Source organism: Aulonocara stuartgranti (genome assembly GCF_965226115.1).
Source record: "Aulonocara stuartgranti genome assembly, chromosome: 3".
NCBI lineage: Eukaryota > Metazoa > Chordata > Actinopteri > Cichliformes > Cichlidae > Aulonocara > Aulonocara stuartgranti.
In genome coordinates, this window is record NC_138941.1 from 6,278,963 (window position 1) to 6,302,303 (window position 23,341).

Below are 23,341 nucleotides of genomic sequence, written 5' to 3' on the forward strand. Positions count from 1 at the left end.
GAAACATTTTATAAGACTCTGTATGCTAATAACACAGAGAGTAGTATAGTTGAAATTAACAGTTTTTTAGATTCTCTTGATTTACCAGTACTGAATGAAGAACAGAATAAAACTTTGATTGAAGATATAACAGAAAAGGAACTAAGAATAGCAACAAGTAAAGTTAAAATAAATAAATCTCCAGGATCAGATGGATATACGGCAGAATGGTACAAGGAGCTAAAAGAAGAATTAATACCAGTGATGCTTCTAACAATGAATTGGATCCTAAAGAAGGCTCAAGTACCTTCTAGCTGGAAAGAAGCAATTATCTCTTATTCGATTCAGTTAATTGGAACTTTCTTTACCGAGTCTTGCATACATTTGGCTTTCACGAAAATATAATTAAGACAATACAGGCACTTTATGATAACCCTACGGCAAGGATTAAAATTAATGGCTACCTATCAAATAGTATTAAGCTGCAAAGAGGAACAAGGCAGGGCTGTGCGTGTTCACCATTATTATTTGCGTTATATCTGGAACCATTGGCTCAATATATAAGACAAAATAAAGAAGTAGAAGGTATTAATATCCATGAAAAGGAGCATAAATTAGCCTGCTATGCAGATGATATTTTAATATTTTTGGGTCAACCATCAAACTCTTTACCTAAATTAATGCAATTATTTGAATACTTTGGTCGACTATCTGGATATAGGGTTAATATGAGTGAAACACAATTGCTTAAGTACAACTATATTCCATCAGAAGAAATTAAAAATAAGTATCAATTAGCATGGCAAACAGAGTACTTTAAATATCTAGGAGTCATAATACCTAAGGATCTTACAGAACTATTAGAACGAAATTATTTACCAATACAGAAAAAAATTAAGGAACATATAGCGAGATGGAATCTAATTCCATATTTAAGTTTATATTCGAGAATAGACTCAATTAAAATTAATATTCTTCCTAAATTATTATATTTATTTCAAACATTACCAATAGAAATTAACCAGAAACAGTTTAATGAATGGGATGAAATTTTGTCAAGATACATATGGCAAGGAAAAAGGCCCCGAATTAGATTTAAAACCCTACAACTTAACAAAGGAAAAGGGGGTGGGGCTTACCTTCTCTTAGGGAATATTATTGGGCAGCACAATTAAGGCCTATGATATGCTGATGTAATCCTTCATATGACGCTCAATGGAAAGTTATTGAGGAGAGTCTGACCTCCATCCCCATATAAGCTATTATAGCAGACAGAAGCTTGCAAAATTTAATAAAAACTATTGAAAATCCATGGATCAAGTTGACTTTTAAAATTTGGGAAACAGTAATAAAAGAATATAAACTAGAAGAGGATATAGCAGTTCTTAAGTGGTGTGCATATGACACACATTTTGCTCCAAATAAATTTTTTGAAGAAGTAACTATATAATTAATTGCCCAACATTGGTCATTATATCCTGTATGTTGCAGACAGAGTTACAGACTCTCTCCCAGACCACAGACTCATAATACAAGTCAGAGCTTTATAAAAATAGAAAAAATAAAGTTGTGTTTTCAAAATTGGAGTTCAAGTTATTTTTACTTCCAATAGTGTTAACATGCTAAAGGTCATGAACAAGGTTGTTTTTAATTTTCATTGTAAGTGGGCTAAAGCAGTTAATTAAAAGTAGTCTAACATAAATGTAAATGCTGTAATTTGATTACTTTAATAAACCATGTAACTTGGATGGATAAGATGCTGGCGTGACCACAGTGCACACATCTGCTGTTGCTCACAGTGGTCCAAGGGACGCTCAGGGAGTTTGTGTGTTCGCTCAGACACATGAAACATTAGAGGGAACATTGGCGGTGACTGGCAGGGAAAAGGGGATTGATAAGACTTACTGTAAATATAATTATGTATGTATTGAAAAAGGAACAACTAAAATGTTCCAGCTGAAAAAATGAAATCAGTTTCAGTTTATGAGCTCTGTTTGTTTTCTTTACAATTCCAACCTTTTATTTTGAAATGAGCTGCTCATTCCTGTTTAGAGTTGATGAGCTGATGTGGGTGAGAGGACTCAGGCAGCCTGACAGAGTTGATGTCCAGGTCTTCCCTGCTTGTCCTCATATACATAAACATGAGTATCCTTGCAGGTCAGATCTCATCTGTCACACCTGTTAGTGCAGCTCTCCTCTAGATTGTAGTGTTTGTTAAACTAGGATGATTTTAGGAGCCTGGACCGCAGATCTAAGGGAAGATATGACTTGGAAAGACTAAACCAACCTATTAGAGGTGTTCGCACTAACATAGATAAATACTCAGATTTACACCTTTAGTGTCTCACAAAGGGTTGAAAAGTGAATGTGCACAGAGAGGTTGGTGGTGAGACGGGCACTTCCAGCACTGTAGATGTGTTCCAGCTCAGTGTTCATGGAAATAATCCGGAGAGCAGGATTCCTTGATGAATGTCACATCTTCTTAAAGTTATAATCCACAGGGAAAACTGTGAAACTGTCGATCTGATATCTACTCAACCAATCAGGTGTTTACATGCCCTTCACTGATCTCCAGCCCCACCTTATTATCAGTTTCTCTCTCTTTTACATCTGAATTATCTTCACTTCACATTTCAGTCAGTTCAGATTTCATTAGCACATTCACTTTAGCATAATCCATTTTAATCCAAACACCTTTCTCTTTAAACTCTGTTTGTCAGTCACAGTATATCCAGTACAATCCTCTTTTTCACTGCGTCACACACATTCAGAGATCAGAGTGTCCTGTGTGTGCTCTCATTCACTCACACTCACTCTCATATGGCTGAAGTCTGTTTGTACACAGGCTGTCAGCTGGCCTGAGTTAGGCCTGTCTCTAAAATCATTATTTTATTACTTTTATTCTGATTCATCAAAGCCAAACTCAAACATATTTATATTTACTGATTATGTTCTCATCAATAATTAACAGTCAGTACTAGGGATGGGTATTGATAAGATTTTAACGATTCCGATTCCATTTTCGATTCTGTTTAACGATTCGATTCTTTATCGATTCTCTTATCGATTCTTTTTAAAAAGGAGAACACTAAGGTCGATTAGCTTAGAACTTTGTTTTATATCTTCTCTTTGAACAAGATAGAAATTTAGGAGTAACATGGCCTTACAAACCCAACAGTGAGATCTTAAGAGATCCAGCCTACGGCTCTTCAATGGGGTGTCACAGGGTCCCCAGGAAAAAAAATTGTAAATGTAAAATAATAAAATAAATATTCTTCTGTAGCAATAACAAAGTATAACATAAATTGTTCTGTGGCAATTACACAAGAATATCCAGTAATGTCCCTGCCTACAATTAAACACATTCACTTACTGAAAATCGGGGGCATCTGCTGTGGCAAATGGGTTCAAGCCTTTGACCACAAACTTAGACACTGCTCGGTGACATTCGTCTATCCTGGCCTGAAAGGAGACGCTACCGGTAGACTGCAGCGAGAACTGCCAGCGAGCGCCAGCCAGACTCTGTCTGTCTCTCTCATCATGGTCACCTAAATGCACAGTAATGGCAGGTCTTGTAATAAGGCAGATTGCGCTAACATAATATGCACTGTTAGTTGATTATTTACCTGCCGCATTAATGGGAGAGGACGTGCAAACGTTACCGCTGCTGCTGGGCTGAGAGTCACGAGTCCGGAGCGGAATTAAAAACGCGTGTCATCGCGTGTTTTGTGAGCAAATGCTTTTGCATATTCGTAGTGTTTCCTCCCTTAAATGAAATATCTACTTTGCAAGTTGCCCTGTTGTCATTGGTTCTCATAAAGTATAATCAAACTTTTGAGCGTTTGAGCCGCTTAGGCGCCGTGTTTCATGCCAGGTAAATGACGCTCCGCAACGTGGTGACGTCATTCGGGGCGACTGGAATCGATAAGGGAATCGTTTGCAAAAATGGCAAACGATTCCAAGGAATTGAAACAGTGGGAACCGGTTCTCAACAAGAACCGGTTTTCGATACCCATCCCTAGTCAGTACATTCAGATATGAATCATAATTCAGTGTTTAACATATTATCACAGATGGACTGCACAGGAGATCTCCTTTATGAAGAAACTGTGAAAGTTTGTCCAACAGTGGGAAACATTTCAGAGAACATCTCAGAGAATATCTGTGAAGCAGAAACTAAACATAATAATAGAAGAAAAGCCAAATAATGATCCAAATCCTGCTCTGAGACTATCAGACAGTAAAGGCTTCCAAAGACTGCTCACCTCTCAGACTTACTTAAAGATGCTGGTGCTGTCCACAGATCAGCTGACCTGCTGGGTCTCCATGATCAGCTTTGTTTCTTGGAGATAAAGGCTGAAGCCTTTAGAGCTTCAGTTCTCCAGAGCAGCAGGATGTCTGAGGTCCGCAGAAACACAAAAACACAGCAGCTAAAAATAGTTGTTCAAAGAAAACGAGGTGGGAGCTGCTGATTCCTGAGCTTTGATACTGGATTAGCTTCAGTAGTTATTCCAATCACTGCTGTAGGAGCTACATTTAGTCACAGCTGACTGTCTTCTTTGAACAATCACAATGACTACTGTTCTAAAAAAACAAGCACACAAAGAACCAATGAGAGTGTAGAACAGGATAAAGAGCTCCTGTGATGGTGGCAAAGAAATGAGCAGCAGACGGCCGTCTACATGTTGTAGTGGTTTACAGTCACCAGGGGGCGCCGTCACGGCCACGCAGTCAGTGGGCTGCTCTGCTTGTGCTGTTGTTGGTGAAGCTGAAGTGAAAGCAAATGTTAAAACAATGAAAAGTGTCCACTGCAGCCTCCATCTGAGCTTGTCATGTTCTTCTTCTTTGATCCTTCGTGTTTGTGCTGAACACTGCTGTCGCTCTCTTCCCTGTTCCCGCCCACTTTCTAACCAATCAGCATTGGAGCGTGCACAGCGTCGTCCACACTGAGCTTTGTTGTGAGCATGTGGACTCATCTGCAGAACATTTGTATGGGCTCAAAATGTGGTCATAAATATTTTGTACTTGTAAATCAGGATTTGTATGTGTAAAAAGAATTTGTGTGTGCGTGAAAAAGATTTGTGTGTGTGGACTTAGCCAAAAAAAACCCTGCAAGTTACAAGTACGAATTTTGACCCTATTTTTCTTCCTTTCATCTGATTGGTCAATGTCATGTCAATCACAAATGTAACTATCCAATCAGAGAACAGATGGGTTTGGCTGTCGGAGGGGCACTTTTTTGACCTGACGTTCCCGTCACAAGTGTCTTCTAAGTGAAGCTACCAGGTTCAGGTCCAGCTCTGTTTATCTGGAGCTGCAGTAAATGATCCGTCCTCACAAAGCAACACAGACACCAGATATGCAAACACAGCATCATACAACACAACCAAGAGATCCAAAGAATTATCTCTGTATTTCTGTGGCTGATGCTGCTGGAACGAAGCTGTTTGAAACCTTGTTGTTCTGCACTTTGGGACCTGAAGAGGAACCTGAACCTCTGTGCAGAGGGTTCAACTCTGAGGATTCCTGTTCAGTTTTTTTTATTTCACACGGCAAAACTTGACAACTTTATGATAAATGTACAACTTCAATGTGAAAAATTCATTTTTTTCTCTTGTTTGTTTGAAGCTGCTTCCTGTTGGCTTCAGCTGTTTGGAGTTTCCATTTTCTAAACTTCTACATTCTGAACCTTCTTCAGCTCTGAACAGATGATGAAACACTGAATGATTTCAAGCTCACACTTTGTCTAATAAACTTACATCTTTCATTTTTTATTCAGATTGAAGGACTGTGATTTGTCAGAGATCAGCTGTGATTATCTGGCAGCAGCGCTGAAGTCCAACCCCTCGTATCCCAGAGTGCTGGACCTGAGTGTAGACTGCAACAACCTGCAGGATTCAGGAGTGAAGCAGCTGTGTGTTCTTCTGGAGAATCCACGATGTCGATTTGAAACTCTGAGGTCAGTCACATGTTTTAGTTGTGCTGAGATGAATATGATGTGAAAGTTGTGCTGACACTGTGGATCAGTAGGCCCACACACCTCTATACAGGAAGTCTGGTTCTACTCTTTGTAGAACTTCTGATCCCTGATCCTCTGAGTCTGACTCAGTAGATAATGCAGAGTTCTGAGCTGATGTGGGTGAGAGGACTCAGGCAGCCTGACAGAGTTGATGTCCAGGTCTTCCCTGCTTGTCCTGATATACATAAACATGAGTATCCTTGCAGGTCAGATCTCATCTGTCACACCTGTTAGTGCAGCTCTCCTCTAGATTGTAGTGCTTGTTAAACTAGGATGATTTTAGGAGCCTGGACCGCAGATCTAAGGGAAGATATGACTTGGAAAGACTAAACCAACCTATTAGAGGTGTTCGCACTAACATAGATAAATACTCAGATTTACACCTTTAGTGTCTCACAAAGGGTTGAAAAGTGAATGTGCACAGAGAGGTTGGTGGTGAGACGGGCACTTCCAGCACTGTAGATGTGATCCAGCTCAGTGTTCATGGAAATAATCCAGAGAGCAGGATTCCTTGATGAATGTCACATCTTCTTAAAGTTATAATCCACAGGGAAAACTGTGAAACTGTCGATCTGATATCTACTCAACCAATCAGGTGTTTACATGCCCTTCACTGATCTCCAGCCCCACCTTATTATCAGTTTCTCTCTCTTTTACATCTGAATTATCTTCACTTCATATTTCAGTCAGTTCAGATTTCATTAGCACGTTCACTTTAGCATAATCCATTTTAATCCAAACACCTTTCTCTTTAAACTCTGTTTGTCAGTCACAGTATATCCAGTACAATCCTCTTTTTCACTGCGTCACACACATTCAGCGATCAGAGTGTCCTGTGTGTGCTCTCATTCACTCACTCTCATATGGCTGAAGTCTGTTTGTACACAGGCTAATCTGGGACTCTCCACCATTTGACCCTAGAAATAAAGAAGCTTCTTGGATGAGAGGTGAAAGGCGAAACGTCTTCAAAAAACTTAAAGAAGTCCAGATGCCTTTTTTTCTAAGCTCTTTAGATGACTGCGAACCTTCACAAACGCCTCATCAGTGGGACTCTCAGAGCTACCAGCCCTTTGCTACAATCACAAAGCTCTTCATTGAAATCAATGATATCAAAGCTGGAATCAAGCTATAGCCATATACACTGGGAAAGACTTCTTATCTCGAAATAATATACTGAAGTGGCAATGCAGAAATTGAAAATAGGCGGACGTGCTACCTATGCTATTAGTAGAATGGACATTGGCCTGCTGGCTAAGGAAGGCCCTGTCTCACATAGAGGTGAGAGAGGCCCCCCTCGAAGCCCCCTCTTTTATCGGGGCTTACTTAGGGTCATATCGGGGACCCCACAGTTGGAAGTCTTTTCTTTTATTTTTCTTTGACCAAATAAAGCTTATTTCTGTAGCTGTTGTTTTATACAGCTTTAATGTTAATATTGATGTTTGCTTATGTATGTTTAGGGAGTGGTCTGATGGTACATGTCGTTGTTACATTAATAATATTCAAATAGTAAGGGTATGCTTAAAGATAAGGTAAAAATCATATCATATAATGTAAATGGCCTGTCGAATCCAATTAAACGTAATAAAATTTTAACTAAAATGAAGAAAGAACAAGTACAAATAGTGTATCCACAGGAAACCCATCTAGACTGTAAGGAGCATGAAAAACTGAAAAGAATGGGTTATACAACAGTTTTCTCCTCTTCCTATAAAACTGGACGAAGGAGAGGAGTGGCTATCCTGTTATCAAGCAAATTACTCTTTGAAAAAATATCCGAGATAAGTGATAAAGAGGGACGTTATATTTTGGTAAGGGGAAACATTGAGGGGAACCCAGTCACGTTGTTAAATAAGATAAGATAACCTTTATTAGTCCCACACGTGGGAAATTTGAAATATATATGCACCCCCTGGAAGCAATATTTATTTCTTTAAGAAAATTATAGATGTGATGGTAACAGAGACAGTAGGTTTCCTAATTTGCGGAGGAGATTTAAATATACATCTACAACCAAAGCTAGATATTTCCAATAGAAAAGCACAGAATACTAAAACATTAATTAAGAATATAAATACATTGATGAAGGAGGTGGGACTAATTGATATATGGAGAGACTTGCATCCCTACCAAAGGGATTATACTTATTTTTCCTCACCGCACTCGTTATACACAAGAATAGATTATTTCATAACTTTTGGGAAAAATAAAGATAAAATAAACACTTGTGCAATTGGAGCAATAGAGTTAAGCGATCATGCACCAGTATACCTGTCTGTTGATTTAAACGTGCAACCAAAACTCAATAATTGGAAATTAAATTCAAGCTTACTGAATGATCCTCACTTTAAAGGACAAATTAAGAAAGAGATTCACTTCTATATGGAAACTAATAACAATGGTGAGGTGTCTCCTCCTATACTGTGGGATGCCTTAAAAGCTGTCCTGAGAGGGAAAATTATAGCAATATCCTCTTATAAGAAAAAAATGAGAAATAAGAAATAGAAGAGCTACAAAATAAGAATTAGAGAAAAGGCATGAAAGAAAAACATCTCAGGATATATTGGAGGAAATTAGGAAAACAAGAAATGAAATAAATGATTTGACCACATATGAAATTTAAAAAAAATCAATGTTTCTTAAACAAAGGTATTATGAGGGAGGATCAAAAGCAATGAATGTATTAGCCTGGAAACTAAAAAAGAAAATAGCAGATAATACAGTTCACAAAATTAAACATCCAGTGACAAAACTAATAAAAAAATAAACCAATAGAAGTTCAGAGTGCATTTGAAACATTTTATAAGACTCTGTATGCTAATAACACAGAGAGTAGTATAGTTGAAATTAACAGTTTTTTAGATTCTCTTGATTTACCAGTACTGAATGAAGAACAGAATAAAACTTTGATTGAAGATATAACAGAAAAGGAACTAAGAATAGCAACAAGTAAAGTTAAAATAAATAAATCTCCAGGATCAGATGGATATACGGCAGAATGGTACAAGGAGCTAAAAGAAGAATTAATACCAGTGATGCTTCTAACAATGAATTGGATCCTAAAGAAGGCTCAAGTACCTTCTAGCTGGAAAGAAGCAATTATCTCTTATTCGATTCAGTTAATTGGAACTTTCTTTACCGAGTCTTGCATACATTTGGCTTTCACGAAAATATAATTAAGACAATACAGGCACTTTATGATAACCCTACGGCAAGGATTAAAATTAATGGCTACCTATCAAATAGTATTAAGCTGCAAAGAGGAACAAGGCAGGGCTGTGCGTGTTCACCATTATTATTTGCGTTATATCTGGAACCATTGGCTCAATATATAAGACAAAATAAAGAAGTAGAAGGTATTAATATCCATGAAAAGGAGCATAAATTAGCCTGCTATGCAGATGATATTTTAATATTTTTGGGTCAACCATCAAACTCTTTACCTAAATTAATGCAATTATTTGAATACTTTGGTCGACTATCTGGATATAGGGTTAATATGAGTGAAACACAATTGCTTAAGTACAACTATATTCCATCAGAAGAAATTAAAAATAAGTATCAATTAGCATGGCAAACAGAGTACTTTAAATATCTAGGAGTCATAATACCTAAGGATCTTACAGAACTATTAGAACGAAATTATTTACCAATACAGAAAAAAATTAAGGAACATATAGCGAGATGGAATCTAATTCCATATTTAAGTTTATATTCGAGAATAGACTCAATTAAAATTAATATTCTTCCTAAATTATTATATTTATTTCAAACATTACCAATAGAAATTAACCAGAAACAGTTTAATGAATGGGATGAAATTTTGTCAAGATACATATGGCAAGGAAAAAGGCCCCGAATTAGATTTAAAACCCTACAACTTAACAAAGGAAAAGGGGGTGGGGCTTACCTTCTCTTAGGGAATATTATTGGGCAGCACAATTAAGGCCTATGATATGCTGATGTAATCCTTCATATGACGCTCAATGGAAAGTTATTGAGGAGAGTCTGACCTCCATCCCCATATAAGCTATTATAGCAGACAGAAGCTTGCAAAATTTAATAAAAACTATTGAAAATCCATGGATCAAGTTGACTTTTAAAATTTGGGAAACAGTAATAAAAGAATATAAACTAGAAGAGGATATAGCAGTTCTTAAGTGGTGTGCATATGACACACATTTTGCTCCAAATAAATTTTTTGAAGAAGTAACTATATAATTAATTGCCCAACATTGGTCATTATATCCTGTATGTTGCAGACAGAGTTACAGACTCTCTCCCAGACCACAGACTCATAATACAAGTCAGAGCTTTATAAAAATAGAAAAAATAAAGTTGTGTTTTCAAAATTGGAGTTCAAGTTATTTTTACTTCCAATAGTGTTAACATGCTAAAGGTCATGAACAAGGTTGTTTTTAATTTTCATTGTAAGTGGGCTAAAGCAGTTAATTAAAAGTAGTCTAACATAAATGTAAATGCTGTAATTTGATTACTTTAATAAACCATGTAACTTGGATGGATAAGATGCTGGCGTGACCACAGTGCACACATCTGCTGTTGCTCACAGTGGTCCAAGGGACGCTCAGGGAGTTTGTGTGTTCGCTCAGACACATGAAACATTAGAGGGAACATTGGCGGTGACTGGCAGGGAAAAGGGGATTGATAAGACTTACTGTAAATATAATTATGTATGTATTGAAAAAGGAACAACTAAAATGTTCCAGCTGAAAAAATGAAATCAGTTTCAGTTTATGAGCTCTGTTTGTTTTCTTTACAATTCCAACCTTTTATTTTGAAATGAGCTGCTCATTCCTGTTTAGAGTTGATGAGCTGATGTGGGTGAGAGGACTCAGGCAGCCTGACAGAGTTGATGTCCAGGTCTTCCCTGCTTGTCCTCATATACATAAACATGAGTATCCTTGCAGGTCAGATCTCATCTGTCACACCTGTTAGTGCAGCTCTCCTCTAGATTGTAGTGTTTGTTAAACTAGGATGATTTTAGGAGCCTGGACCGCAGATCTAAGGGAAGATATGACTTGGAAAGACTAAACCAACCTATTAGAGGTGTTCGCACTAACATAGATAAATACTCAGATTTACACCTTTAGTGTCTCACAAAGGGTTGAAAAGTGAATGTGCACAGAGAGGTTGGTGGTGAGACGGGCACTTCCAGCACTGTAGATGTGTTCCAGCTCAGTGTTCATGGAAATAATCCGGAGAGCAGGATTCCTTGATGAATGTCACATCTTCTTAAAGTTATAATCCACAGGGAAAACTGTGAAACTGTCGATCTGATATCTACTCAACCAATCAGGTGTTTACATGCCCTTCACTGATCTCCAGCCCCACCTTATTATCAGTTTCTCTCTCTTTTACATCTGAATTATCTTCACTTCACATTTCAGTCAGTTCAGATTTCATTAGCACATTCACTTTAGCATAATCCATTTTAATCCAAACACCTTTCTCTTTAAACTCTGTTTGTCAGTCACAGTATATCCAGTACAATCCTCTTTTTCACTGCGTCACACACATTCAGAGATCAGAGTGTCCTGTGTGTGCTCTCATTCACTCACACTCACTCTCATATGGCTGAAGTCTGTTTGTACACAGGCTGTCAGCTGGCCTGAGTTAGGCCTGTCTCTAAAATCATTATTTTATTACTTTTATTCTGATTCATCAAAGCCAAACTCAAACATATTTATATTTACTGATTATGTTCTCATCAATAATTAACAGTCAGTACTAGGGATGGGTATTGATAAGATTTTAACGATTCCGATTCCATTTTCGATTCTGTTTAACGATTCGATTCTTTATCGATTCTCTTATCGATTCTTTTTAAAAAGGAGAACACTAAGGTCGATTAGCTTAGAACTTTGTTTTATATCTTCTCTTTGAACAAGATAGAAATTTAGGAGTAACATGGCCTTACAAACCCAACAGTGAGATCTTAAGAGATCCAGCCTACGGCTCTTCAATGGGGTGTCACAGGGTCCCCAGGAAAAAAAATTGTAAATGTAAAATAATAAAATAAATATTCTTCTGTAGCAATAACAAAGTATAACATAAATTGTTCTGTGGCAATTACACAAGAATATCCAGTAATGTCCCTGCCTACAATTAAACACATTCACTTACTGAAAATCGGGGGCATCTGCTGTGGCAAATGGGTTCAAGCCTTTGACCACAAACTTAGACACTGCTCGGTGACATTCGTCTATCCTGGCCTGAAAGGAGACGCTACCGGTAGACTGCAGCGAGAACTGCCAGCGAGCGCCAGCCAGACTCTGTCTGTCTCTCTCATCATGGTCACCTAAATGCACAGTAATGGCAGGTCTTGTAATAAGGCAGATTGCGCTAACATAATATGCACTGTTAGTTGATTATTTACCTGCCGCATTAATGGGAGAGGACGTGCAAACGTTACCGCTGCTGCTGGGCTGAGAGTCACGAGTCCGGAGCGGAATTAAAAACGCGTGTCATCGCGTGTTTTGTGAGCAAATGCTTTTGCATATTCGTAGTGTTTCCTCCCTTAAATGAAATATCTACTTTGCAAGTTGCCCTGTTGTCATTGGTTCTCATAAAGTATAATCAAACTTTTGAGCGTTTGAGCCGCTTAGGCGCCGTGTTTCATGCCAGGTAAATGACGCTCCGCAACGTGGTGACGTCATTCGGGGCGACTGGAATCGATAAGGGAATCGTTTGCAAAAATGGCAAACGATTCCAAGGAATTGAAACAGTGGGAACCGATTCTCAACAAGAACCGGTTTTCGATACCCATCCCTAGTCAGTACATTCAGATATGAATCATAATTCAGTGTTTAACATATTATCACAGATGGACTGCACAGGAGATCTCCTTTATGAAGAAACTGTGAAAGTTTGTCCAACAGTGGGAAACATTTCAGAGAACATCTCAGAGAATAAACTAAACATAATAATAGAAGAAAAGCCAAATAATGATCCAAATCCTGCTCTGAGACTATCAGACAGTAAAGGCTTCCAAAGACTGCTCACCTCTCAGACTTACTTAAAGATGCTGGTGCTGTCCACAGATCAGCTGACCTGCTGGGTCTCCATGATCAGCTTTGTTTCTTGGAGATAAAGGCTGAAGCCTTTAGAGCTTCAGTTCTCCAGAGCAGCAGGATGTCTGAGGTCCGCAGAAACACAAAAACACAGCAGCTAAAAATAGTTGTTCAAAGAAAACGAGGTGGGAGCTGCTGATTCCTGAGCTTTGATACTGGATTAGCTTCAGTAGTTATTCCAATCACTGCTGTAGGAGCTACATTTAGTCACAGCTGACTGTCTTCTTTGAACAATCACAATGACTACTGTTCTAAAAAACAAGCACACAAAGAACCAATGAGAGTGTAGAACAGGATAAAGAGCTCCTGTGATGGTGGCAAAGAAATGAGCAGCAGACGGCCGTCTACATGTTGTAGTGGTTTACAGTCACCAGGGGGCGCCGTCACGGCCACGCAGTCAGTGGGCTGCTCTGCTTGTGCTGTTGTTGGTGAAGCTGAAGTGAAAGCAAATGTTAAAACAATGAAAAGTGTCCACTGCAGCCTCCATCTGAGCTTGTCATGTTCTTCTTCTTTGATCCTTCGTGTTTGTGCTGAACACTGCTGTCGCTCTCTTCCCTGTTCCCGCCCACTTTCTAACCAATCAGCATTGGAGCGTGCACAGCGTCGTCCACACTGAGCTTTGTTGTGAGCATGTGGACTCATCTGCAGAACATTTGTATGGGCTCAAAATGTGGTCATAAATATTTTGTACTTGTAAATCAGGATTTGTATGTGTAAAAAGAATTTGTGTGTGCGTGAAAAAGATTTGTGTGTGGACTTAGCCAAAAAAAACCCTGCAAGTTACAAGTACGAATTTTGACCCTATTTTTCTTCCTTTCATCTGATTGGTCAATGTCATGTCAATCACAAATGTAACTATCCAATCAGAGAACAGATGGGTTTGGCTGTCGGAGGGGCACTTTTTTGACCTGACGTTCCCGTCACAAGTGTCTTCTAAGTGAAGCTACCAGGTTCAGGTCCAGCTCTGTTTATCTGGAGCTGCAGTAAATGATCCGTCCTCACAAAGCAACACAGACACCAGATATGCAAACACAGCATCATACAACACAACCAAGAGATCCAAAGAATTATCTCTGCATTTCTGTGGCTGATGCTGCTGGAACGAAGCTGTTTGAAACCTTGTTGTTCTGCACTTTGGGACCTGAAGAGGAACCTGAACCTCTGTGCAGAGGGTTCAACTCTGAGGATTCCTGTTCAGTTTTTTTTATTTCACACGGCAAAACTTGACAACTTTATGATAAATGTACAACTTCAATGTGAAAAATTCATTTTTTTCTCTTGTTTGTTTGAAGCTGCTTCCTGTTGGCTTCAGCTGTTTGGAGTTTCCATTTTCTAAACTTCTACATTCTGAACCTTCTTCAGCTCTGAACAGATGATGAAACACTGAATGATTTCAAGCTCACACTTTGTCTAATAAACTTACATCTTTCATTTTTTATTCAGATTGAAGGACTGTGATTTGTCAGAGATCAGCTGTGATTATCTGGCAGCAGCGCTGAAGTCCAACCCCTCGTATCCCAGAGTGCTGGACCTGAGTGTAGACTGCAACAACCTGCAGGATTCAGGAGTGAAGCAGCTGTGTGTTCTTCTGGAGAATCCACGATGTCGATTTGAAACTCTGAGGTCAGTCACATGTTTTAGTTGTGCTGAGATGAATATGATGTGAAAGTTGTGCTGACACTGTGGATCAGTAGGCCCACACACCTCTATACAGGAAGTCTGGTTCTACTCTTTGTAGAACTTCTGATCCCTGATCCTCTGAGTCTGACTCAGTAGATAATGCAGAGTTCTGAGCTGATGTGGGTGAGAGGACTCAGGCAGCCTGACAGAGTTGATGTCCAGGTCTTCCCTGCTTGTCCTGATATACATAAACATGAGTATCCTTGCAGGTCAGATCTCATCTGTCACACCTGTTAGTGCAGCTCTCCTCTAGATTGTAGTGCTTGTTAAACTAGGATGATTTTAGGAGCCTGGACCGCAGATCTAAGGGAAGATATGACTTGGAAAGACTAAACCAACCTATTAGAGGTGTTCGCACTAACATAGATAAATACTCAGATTTACACCTTTAGTGTCTCACAAAGGGTTGAAAAGTGAATGTGCACAGAGAGGTTGGTGGTGAGACGGGCACTTCCAGCACTGTAGATGTGATCCAGCTCAGTGTTCATGGAAATAATCCAGAGAGCAGGATTCCTTGATGAATGTCACATCTTCTTAAAGTTATAATCCACAGGGAAAACTGTGAAACTGTCGATCTGATATCTACTCAACCAATCAGGTGTTTACATGCCCTTCACTGATCTCCAGCCCCACCTTATTATCAGTTTCTCTCTCTTTTACATCTGAATTATCTTCACTTCATATTTCAGTCAGTTCAGATTTCATTAGCACGTTCACTTTAGCATAATCCATTTTAATCCAAACACCTTTCTCTTTAAACTCTGTTTGTCAGTCACAGTATATCCAGTACAATCCTCTTTTTCACTGCGTCACACACATTCAGCGATCAGAGTGTCCTGTGTGTGCTCTCATTCACTCACTCTCATATGGCTGAAGTCTGTTTGTACACAGGCTAATCTGGGACTCTCCACCATTTGACCCTAGAAATAAAGAAGCTTCTTGGATGAGAGGTGAAAGGCGAAACGTCTTCAAAAAACTTAAAGAAGTCCAGATGCCTTTTTTTCTAAGCTCTTTAGATGACTGCGAACCTTCACAAACGCCTCATCAGTGGGACTCTCAGAGCTACCAGCCCTTTGCTACAATCACAAAGCTCTTCATTGAAATCAATGATATCAAAGCTGGAATCAAGCTATAGCCATATACACTGGGAAAGACTTCTTATCTCGAAATAATATACTGAAGTGGCAATGCAGAAATTGAAAATAGGCGGACGTGCTACCTATGCTATTAGTAGAATGGACATTGGCCTGCTGGCTAAGGAAGGCCCTGTCTCACATAGAGGTGAGACAGGCCGCCCTCGAAGCCCCCTCTTTTATCGGGGCTTACTTAGGGTCATATCGGGGACCCCACAGTTGGAAGTCTTTTCTTTTATTTTTCTTTGACCAAATAAAGCTTATTTCTGTAGCTGTTGTTTTATACAGCTTTAATGTTAATATTGATGTTTGCTTATGTATGTTTAGGGAGTGGTCTGATGGTACATGTCGTTGTTACATTAATAATATTCAAATAGTAAGGGTATGCTTAAAGATAAGGTAAAAATCATATCATATAATGTAAATGGCCTGTCGAATCCAATTAAACGTAATAAAATTTTAACTAAAATGAAGAAAGAACAAGTACAAATAGTGTATCCACAGGAAACCCATCTAGACTGTAAGGAGCATGAAAAACTGAAAAGAATGGGTTATACAACAGTTTTCTCCTCTTCCTATAAAACTGGACGAAGGAGAGGAGTGGCTATCCTGTTATCAAGCAAATTACTCTTTGAAAAAATATCCGAGATAAGTGATAAAGAGGGACGTTATATTTTGGTAAGGGGAAACATTGAGGGGAACCCAGTCACGTTGTTAAATATATATGCACCCCCTGGAAGCGATATTTATTTCTTTAAGACAATTATAGATGTGATGGTAACAGAGACAGTAGGTTTCCTAATTTGCGGAGGAGATTTAAATATACATCTACAACCAAAGCTAGATATTTCCAATAGAAAAGCACAGAATACTAAAACATTAATTAAGAATATAAATACATTGATGAAGGAGGTGGGACTAATTGATATATGGAGAGACTTGCATCCCTACCAAAGGGATTATACTTATTTTTCCTCACCGCACTCGTTATACACAAGAATAGATTATTTCATAACTTTTGGGAAAAATAAAGATAAAATAAACACTTGTGCAATTGGAGCAATAGAGTTAAGCGATCATGCACCAGTATACCTGTCTGTTGATTTAAACGTGCAACCAAAACTCAATAATTGGAAATTAAATTCAAGCTTACTGAATGATCCTCACTTTAAAGGACAAATTAAGAAAGAGATTCACTTCTATATGGAAACTAATAACAATGGTGAGGTGTCTCCTCCTATACTGTGGGATGCCTTAAAAGCTGTCCTGAGAGGGAAAATTATAGCAATATCCTCTTATAAGAAAAAGATGAGAAATAAGAAATAGAAGAGCTACAAAATAAGAATTAGAGAAAAGGCATGAAAGAAAAACATCTCAGGATATATTGGAGGAAATTAGGAAAACAAGAAATGAAATAAATGATTTGACCACATATGAAATTTAAAAAAAATCAATGTTTCTTAAACAAAGGTATTATGAGGGAGGATCAAAAGCAATGAATGTATTAGCCTGGAAACTAAAAAAGAAAATAGCAGATAATACAGTTCACAAAATTAAACATCCAGTGACAAAACTAATAAAAAAATAAACCAATAGAAGTTCAGAGTGCATTTGAAACATTTTATAAGACTCTGTATGCTAATAACACAGAGAGTAGTATAGTTGAAATTAACAGTTTTTTAGATTCTCTTGATTTACCAGTACTGAATGAAGAACAGAATAAAACTTTGATTGAAGATATAACAGAAAAGGAACTAAGAATAGCAACAAGTAAAGTTAAAATAAATAAATCTCCAGGATCAGATGGATATACGGCAGAATGGTACAAGGAGCTAAAAGAAGAATTAATACCAGTGATGCTTCTAACAATGAATTGGATCCTAAAGAAGGCTCAAGTACCTTCTAGCTGGAAAGAAGCAATTATCTCTTATTCGATTCAGTTAATTGGAACTTTCTTTACCGAGTCTTGCATACATTTGGCTTTCACGAAAATATAATTAAGACAATACAGGCACTTTATGATAACCCTACGGCAAGGATTAAAATTAATGGCTACCTATCAAATAGTATTAAGCTGCAAAGAGGAACAAGGCAGGGCTGTGCGTGTTCACCATTATTATTTGCGTTATATCTGGAACCATTGGCTCAATATATAAGACAAAATAAAGAAGTAGAAGGTATTAATATCCATGAAAAGGAGCATAAATTAGCCTGCTATGCAGATGATATTTTAATATTTTTGGGTCAACCATCAAACTCTTTACCTAAATTAATGCAATCATTTGAATACTTTGGTCGACTATCTGGATATAGGGTTAATATGAGTGAAACACAATTGCTTAAGTACAACTATATTCCATCAGAAGAAATTAAAAATAAGTATCAATTAGCATGGCAAACAGAGTACTTTAAATATCTAGGAGTCATAATACCTAAGGATCTTACAGAACTATTAGAACGAAATTATTTACCAATACAGAAAAAAATTAAGGAACATATAGCGAGATGGAATCTAATTCCATATTTAAGTTTATATTCGAGAATAGACTCAATTAAAATTAATATTCTTCCTAAATTATTATATTTATTTCAAACATTACCAATAGAAATGAACCAGAAACAGTTTAATGAATGGGATGAAATTTTGTCAAGATACATATGGCAAGGAAAAAGGCCCCGAATTAGATTTAAAACCCTACAACTTAACAAAGGAAAAGGGGGTGGGGCTTATCTTCTCTTAGGGAATATTATTGGGCAGCACAATTAAGGCCTATGATATGCTGATGTAATCCTTCATATGACGCTCAATGGAAAGTTATTGAGGAGAGTCTGACCTCCATCCCCATATAAGCTATTATAGCAGACAGAAGCTTGCAAAATTTAATAAAAACTATTGAAAATCCATGGATCGACTTCCGGTGTCATGGTGGCGAGAGTAGCAGCATAAACAGGAGCTCCTGCATCGATAGCTAAAATAATCCGCAATTCAAGAATATAATTCATTAAAAGCGACTTCCCCTTTAAGAAATATGAGCGGAGATAAAAATAAGAAGGGACGAGCCCCAGGCCGAAGCTTAGAAACGCGACTTGAGAGTAAGACATATGAAACACGCTCCGAGCAAGAGGGCGAGAGGATGGCGGCGGAGGCCGCAACATCAGCGCTAGGCCCCCTCAGACAAGTGGTGAGTGAAGTAGTGGCGGAGGGCATGCAAGACCTTAAGGCAGAGATGAAGAAGGAGCTATCGCTCGTGAGAACAAGTTTGAAAGAGGACATGAAAGCCCAAATGAGCGAGTTAACACACGAGATAAATCAACAGGTTACCGCCGCCACAAGCAGGATCGAGGAGGTGGGGAAACGTCTGGAAGAAATGGAAAGAAACATGGTAGGGAAGGAGAAATGGGACATTGGAGTGAGGGATGCCATTGTTCAGCTGCTGGATAACCAGAGGCAGCTCCAAGAGAAGGTTACGGATTTGGAGGGGCGCTCACGCCGTAATAACATACGGATATATGGCATCCCTGAGAACATAGAAGGCACCTCCATGCTAAGGTATGTGGAAAGCATGATGATATCGGAGTTGGGGGACGGTGTGGACTTGGGCAGCGAGAAGAGCCTAGGGATAGAGAGAGCTCACCGGGCGCTGGGAGTGCAGCCGCCGCCGGGGGCGCCCCCTCGATCAACGGTGGTGCGCTTCTTAAAGTTCAATATTAAAGAACAAATCCTACGCGCTGCATGGAAGAAGCCTGTATATATAAAGGAGAAACGGATTTTCTTTGATCACGACTATGCCGAAAACATACAAATGAAGAGAAAAGAGTATGGCCCGGTTAAAAAAGTACTTAAAGAAAACGCCATCCGGTTCCAGACCCCGCTTGCTAAAATGCGGGTTCATTTTGACTCGGGAATGGTCCTATACAATAACGCGGAGGAAGCTGCGGCGGATCTAAGAAGACGCGGATACACGGTGGGACCGGTGGCCACAAGAAAGCCCAAAGGCATTACGGCGGAGATGATCAGCAGTATCCTACCGACGAGCGTGGTTGGGCCGCGACGCGCCGGGAATACAGCTGATCTACGCGGGAGCGTACGGGAAAAGCTGAAGGTTTTCCAGCGCACGGAGGACGTCGGTACGGAGGAGTAACACCTGCGCCCCACCCGCCCCGTTTCGCTGTTAAGATGATCATAAGACCAACGGAACAACAGGTGCGCCGGACTGCTGATCAATACAGGGGGATATATGGTTGGATGGCCTCCTCCCCTGGCCGTGATGGAATATGGCACGTCGATATCCCTTTGATCATAGAGTGGTGAGGGGCCGATGCAGGTGACTCACGTGTTTTTTGTTTTTGTTTTTTAGTTTCCCTTTTTCTTTTAAAATAGGAAACGAGAGGGGCCCCACACTGTGGCATTTCCCCCAGACTGAGAGGAGAGAAAAAACCTCTCTTATGGAAGACCTGGTTTATTTGGTTAAGACAAGTTCTGTCTTTGTTCATGTGTGTTTATTATGTGTTCTGAGGGCTGGGAGTATTGGTATGTTGGTGCAGGAAAATAAGTTGGAAATATATAGAACATATGCAGTATTATAAGGTATTGTCTTTGAATGTAAATGGTATAAAGAATCCCATTAAGAGGAGTAAGATAGTTTCAAAGCTAAAAAGGGAAAAAATTGATATTGTATTTCTACAAGAAACGCATCTCTCAAAGGAAGAACATGAGAAGTGGAAGAGAATGGGATTCAAAAATATCTATTATGCCTCACATAGATCTGGCAAAAAAAGAGGAGTGGCCATTCTGATACCGAACAAGGTTGGTTTTGAGTTTACTGGAGAACATAAAGATAAAGAGGGAAGATTTGTGTTGGTGAAAGGGAAGATGGAACAGGAAGACGTCACGCTGTGTAATATATATGCACCCCCTGGTAGTAGTACAGGGTTCTTTAAGGAGATATTCAGTCTTATCGCCGCAGAAAGTGTTGGTACATGTATATGTGCAGGAGATTTTAATTTACTTCTCCATCCAAAATGGGATACAACTAGCCGAGACCGGAGGGGAACTAAATTAGAGAAACAAGTAAAAACAATGTTGTCTGAGTTGGGGCTTATAGATATATGGAGATATTTACACAAACATGAACGCAAATTTACATTTTATTCAGCGAGACATGATATGTACTCGAGGATTGATTATTTCTTTACTTTTAGTAAAGATCTCCACAGAGTGAAGGATTGTATAATAGGACAAAGAGATTTATCTGATCATTCGGGACTAACTATGAAGATTGGGTTTAAAGCTAGCCCCAAAAACACCTTATGGAGGCTTAACACAGGTCTGTTAAATAATGACTTGTTTAAAAGAGAAATGGGACAGGAGTTAAAAACATATTTAGAACTCAATGACAATGGAACAGTTAATCCTACGATTTTATGGGATGCGGCTAAGGCATACCTTAGGGGTAAAATTATTGCAAAATGTACAGTCCTAAAGAAGGTCAGAGCAAAAAAGCTGTCAGATTTGCAGGAAAATTTGGGAAAATTGGAACAATTGCACACTGTTACAAGGTGCCCCCAGGTATTGGAGCAGATGAGGCTGGTTAAACAAGAGATCCACAAAATTTTAAGTGAGGAAATTGAAAAAAAATTAAAATATAATAGACAACGGTGGTATGAGGCAGGACCCAAAGCTGCTAGGCTATTATCATGGAGACTCAGGAGGCAACAACAGGAGAACACTATTCATAAAGTTCGAAATTTAAGAACAAATAAGATAACTAATAAACTTGAAGAAATTCAGAGAGCATTTGAAGAATATTACACTGAGCTATACACACAACCGGACAAAGCAGATGAGCATAAGATTCAGAATTTCTTATCCAGCCTAGATCTACCGTTTATAGGTAAGCAGCAGAATGAAAAACTCGTCAGAGAAATATCAGCAGAAGAGATTAACATTGGGATCTCAAAACTCAAGACTTTTAAAGCCCCAGGATGTGATGGATTTCCACCAGAGTGGTATAGGCAGATGAGGGAACCCTTAATCCCGCTACTAAAGGCCTCTTTTAATTACTCTCTGAGTGGGGGGGCGCTCCCACCATCGTGGCGGGAGGCGTATATCTCTGTCATACCAAAAGCAGGGAAGGATAAAACTGACCCCAGAGGTTATAGACCTATTAGCGTGTTAAATATAGACTATAAACTATTTGCCGCGATTTTGGCTAGGAGGCTGAGTACATTGATGCCCACGCTGATAGAGGAGGATCAAACAGGCTTCATTGGTAACAGACAAACACACGATAATATCAGAAGGGCCATTCATATTATTGACCGGATACTTAAAGGGAAAACTGGAACAGTTCTCATTGGGCTTGATGCGGAAAAGGCATACGATACAGTCGGGTGGGAATTTCTGTTTCATGTGTTGAAGAGATTTGGGCTATGTGACAGGTTTATTCAGTGTATAAGATTACTATCTGGCAGCCCAGATCAGACCTCTAGTGTGCTGGTGTAACTCTAAGTTTGAGGCAAAATGGAAGCACATTGAGCTTTCCTTGATGGATTTCCCAATACAGTCTGTTCTGGGGTCTCTTGAGAGTTTGCCACAGGCATATCAGATGCAAAATTTATGTGTAAGTTTTTCCCTGAAAAAATGGGCAGATGTGATTAAAATTTTTGGTCTTAATAGGGAAATAGGGTTGCTGGGATGGCCAGCGTATCTCCCACGCTTCCTTCCAGCATTGTTAGACCATAAATTCAGGGAGTGGTCCAGGCATGGAATCACTGCGATCTGTAAGATAGTTAAGCATGGGGAGCTGATCAAATTTGAGGACATGTGTCAGATTTACGAGATCGGCAGGGAAGATTTTTATCGTTACCTGCAGGTTCGGAGCTTCTTCCGGAAGGAAATTAGAATGCTTGACGCAGATGCTAGTGGGGTGATCCAAATATTTATGGATGCTTATGGTGAGAACATTATAAGAGGTACTATAGGCAAAATATACAGAAGTTTTACAGCCATGAAAAAGACCTCAACAAGATATGTCAGTCATCGATGGGAAAAAGAAGCAGGTATAACTATCTCAGAGGAAGATTGGTTGCGGATGTGGAAGAATGTGTTGTCTACCACAAATTCTTTAACATGGCGAGATTTTGGATGGAAGAATTTAATTAGATTCTTCATCACACCAAAGCAGAAATCCAAAATAAGTGGTTCAGGCGCTTCATGCTGGAGGGAGTGCGGGGAGGTCGCTGCAGGTTGCTTCCATGTCTTCTGGTCGTGCCCTAAACTGAAGACCTTTTGGGAGGAGATTAAACAAATGGTGATGGATGTGCTGGAAGTAATACTGGACTTCTCCTTTAGTACCATGTACCTTGGGAATATCCCTGAGGATATAAATAACAGAGACTTATACTTACTGAAAATAATTATGGTTGCATGCAAAAAGGCA

The 23,341-nt window shown here is 39.1% G+C and overlaps 1 protein-coding gene across 1 annotated transcript in view; it reads left to right on the forward strand.

Moving 5' to 3' along the window:
- LOC309703009 (NACHT, LRR and PYD domains-containing protein 3-like) overlaps nt 1-23,341 on the forward strand; it is a gene marked incomplete at its 3' end in the record, with an annotated part of 156,661 nt that overhangs the window by 127,993 nt on the left and 5,327 nt on the right. Inside the window, exons 12-13 of the mRNA XM_082527711.1 lie at nt 5,759-5,938; nt 14,530-14,709. Of these exons, the coding sequence (XP_082383837.1) occupies nt 5,759-5,938; nt 14,530-14,709 (360 nt within the window). The remainder of the gene's footprint in view (nt 1-5,758; nt 5,939-14,529; nt 14,710-23,341) is intronic.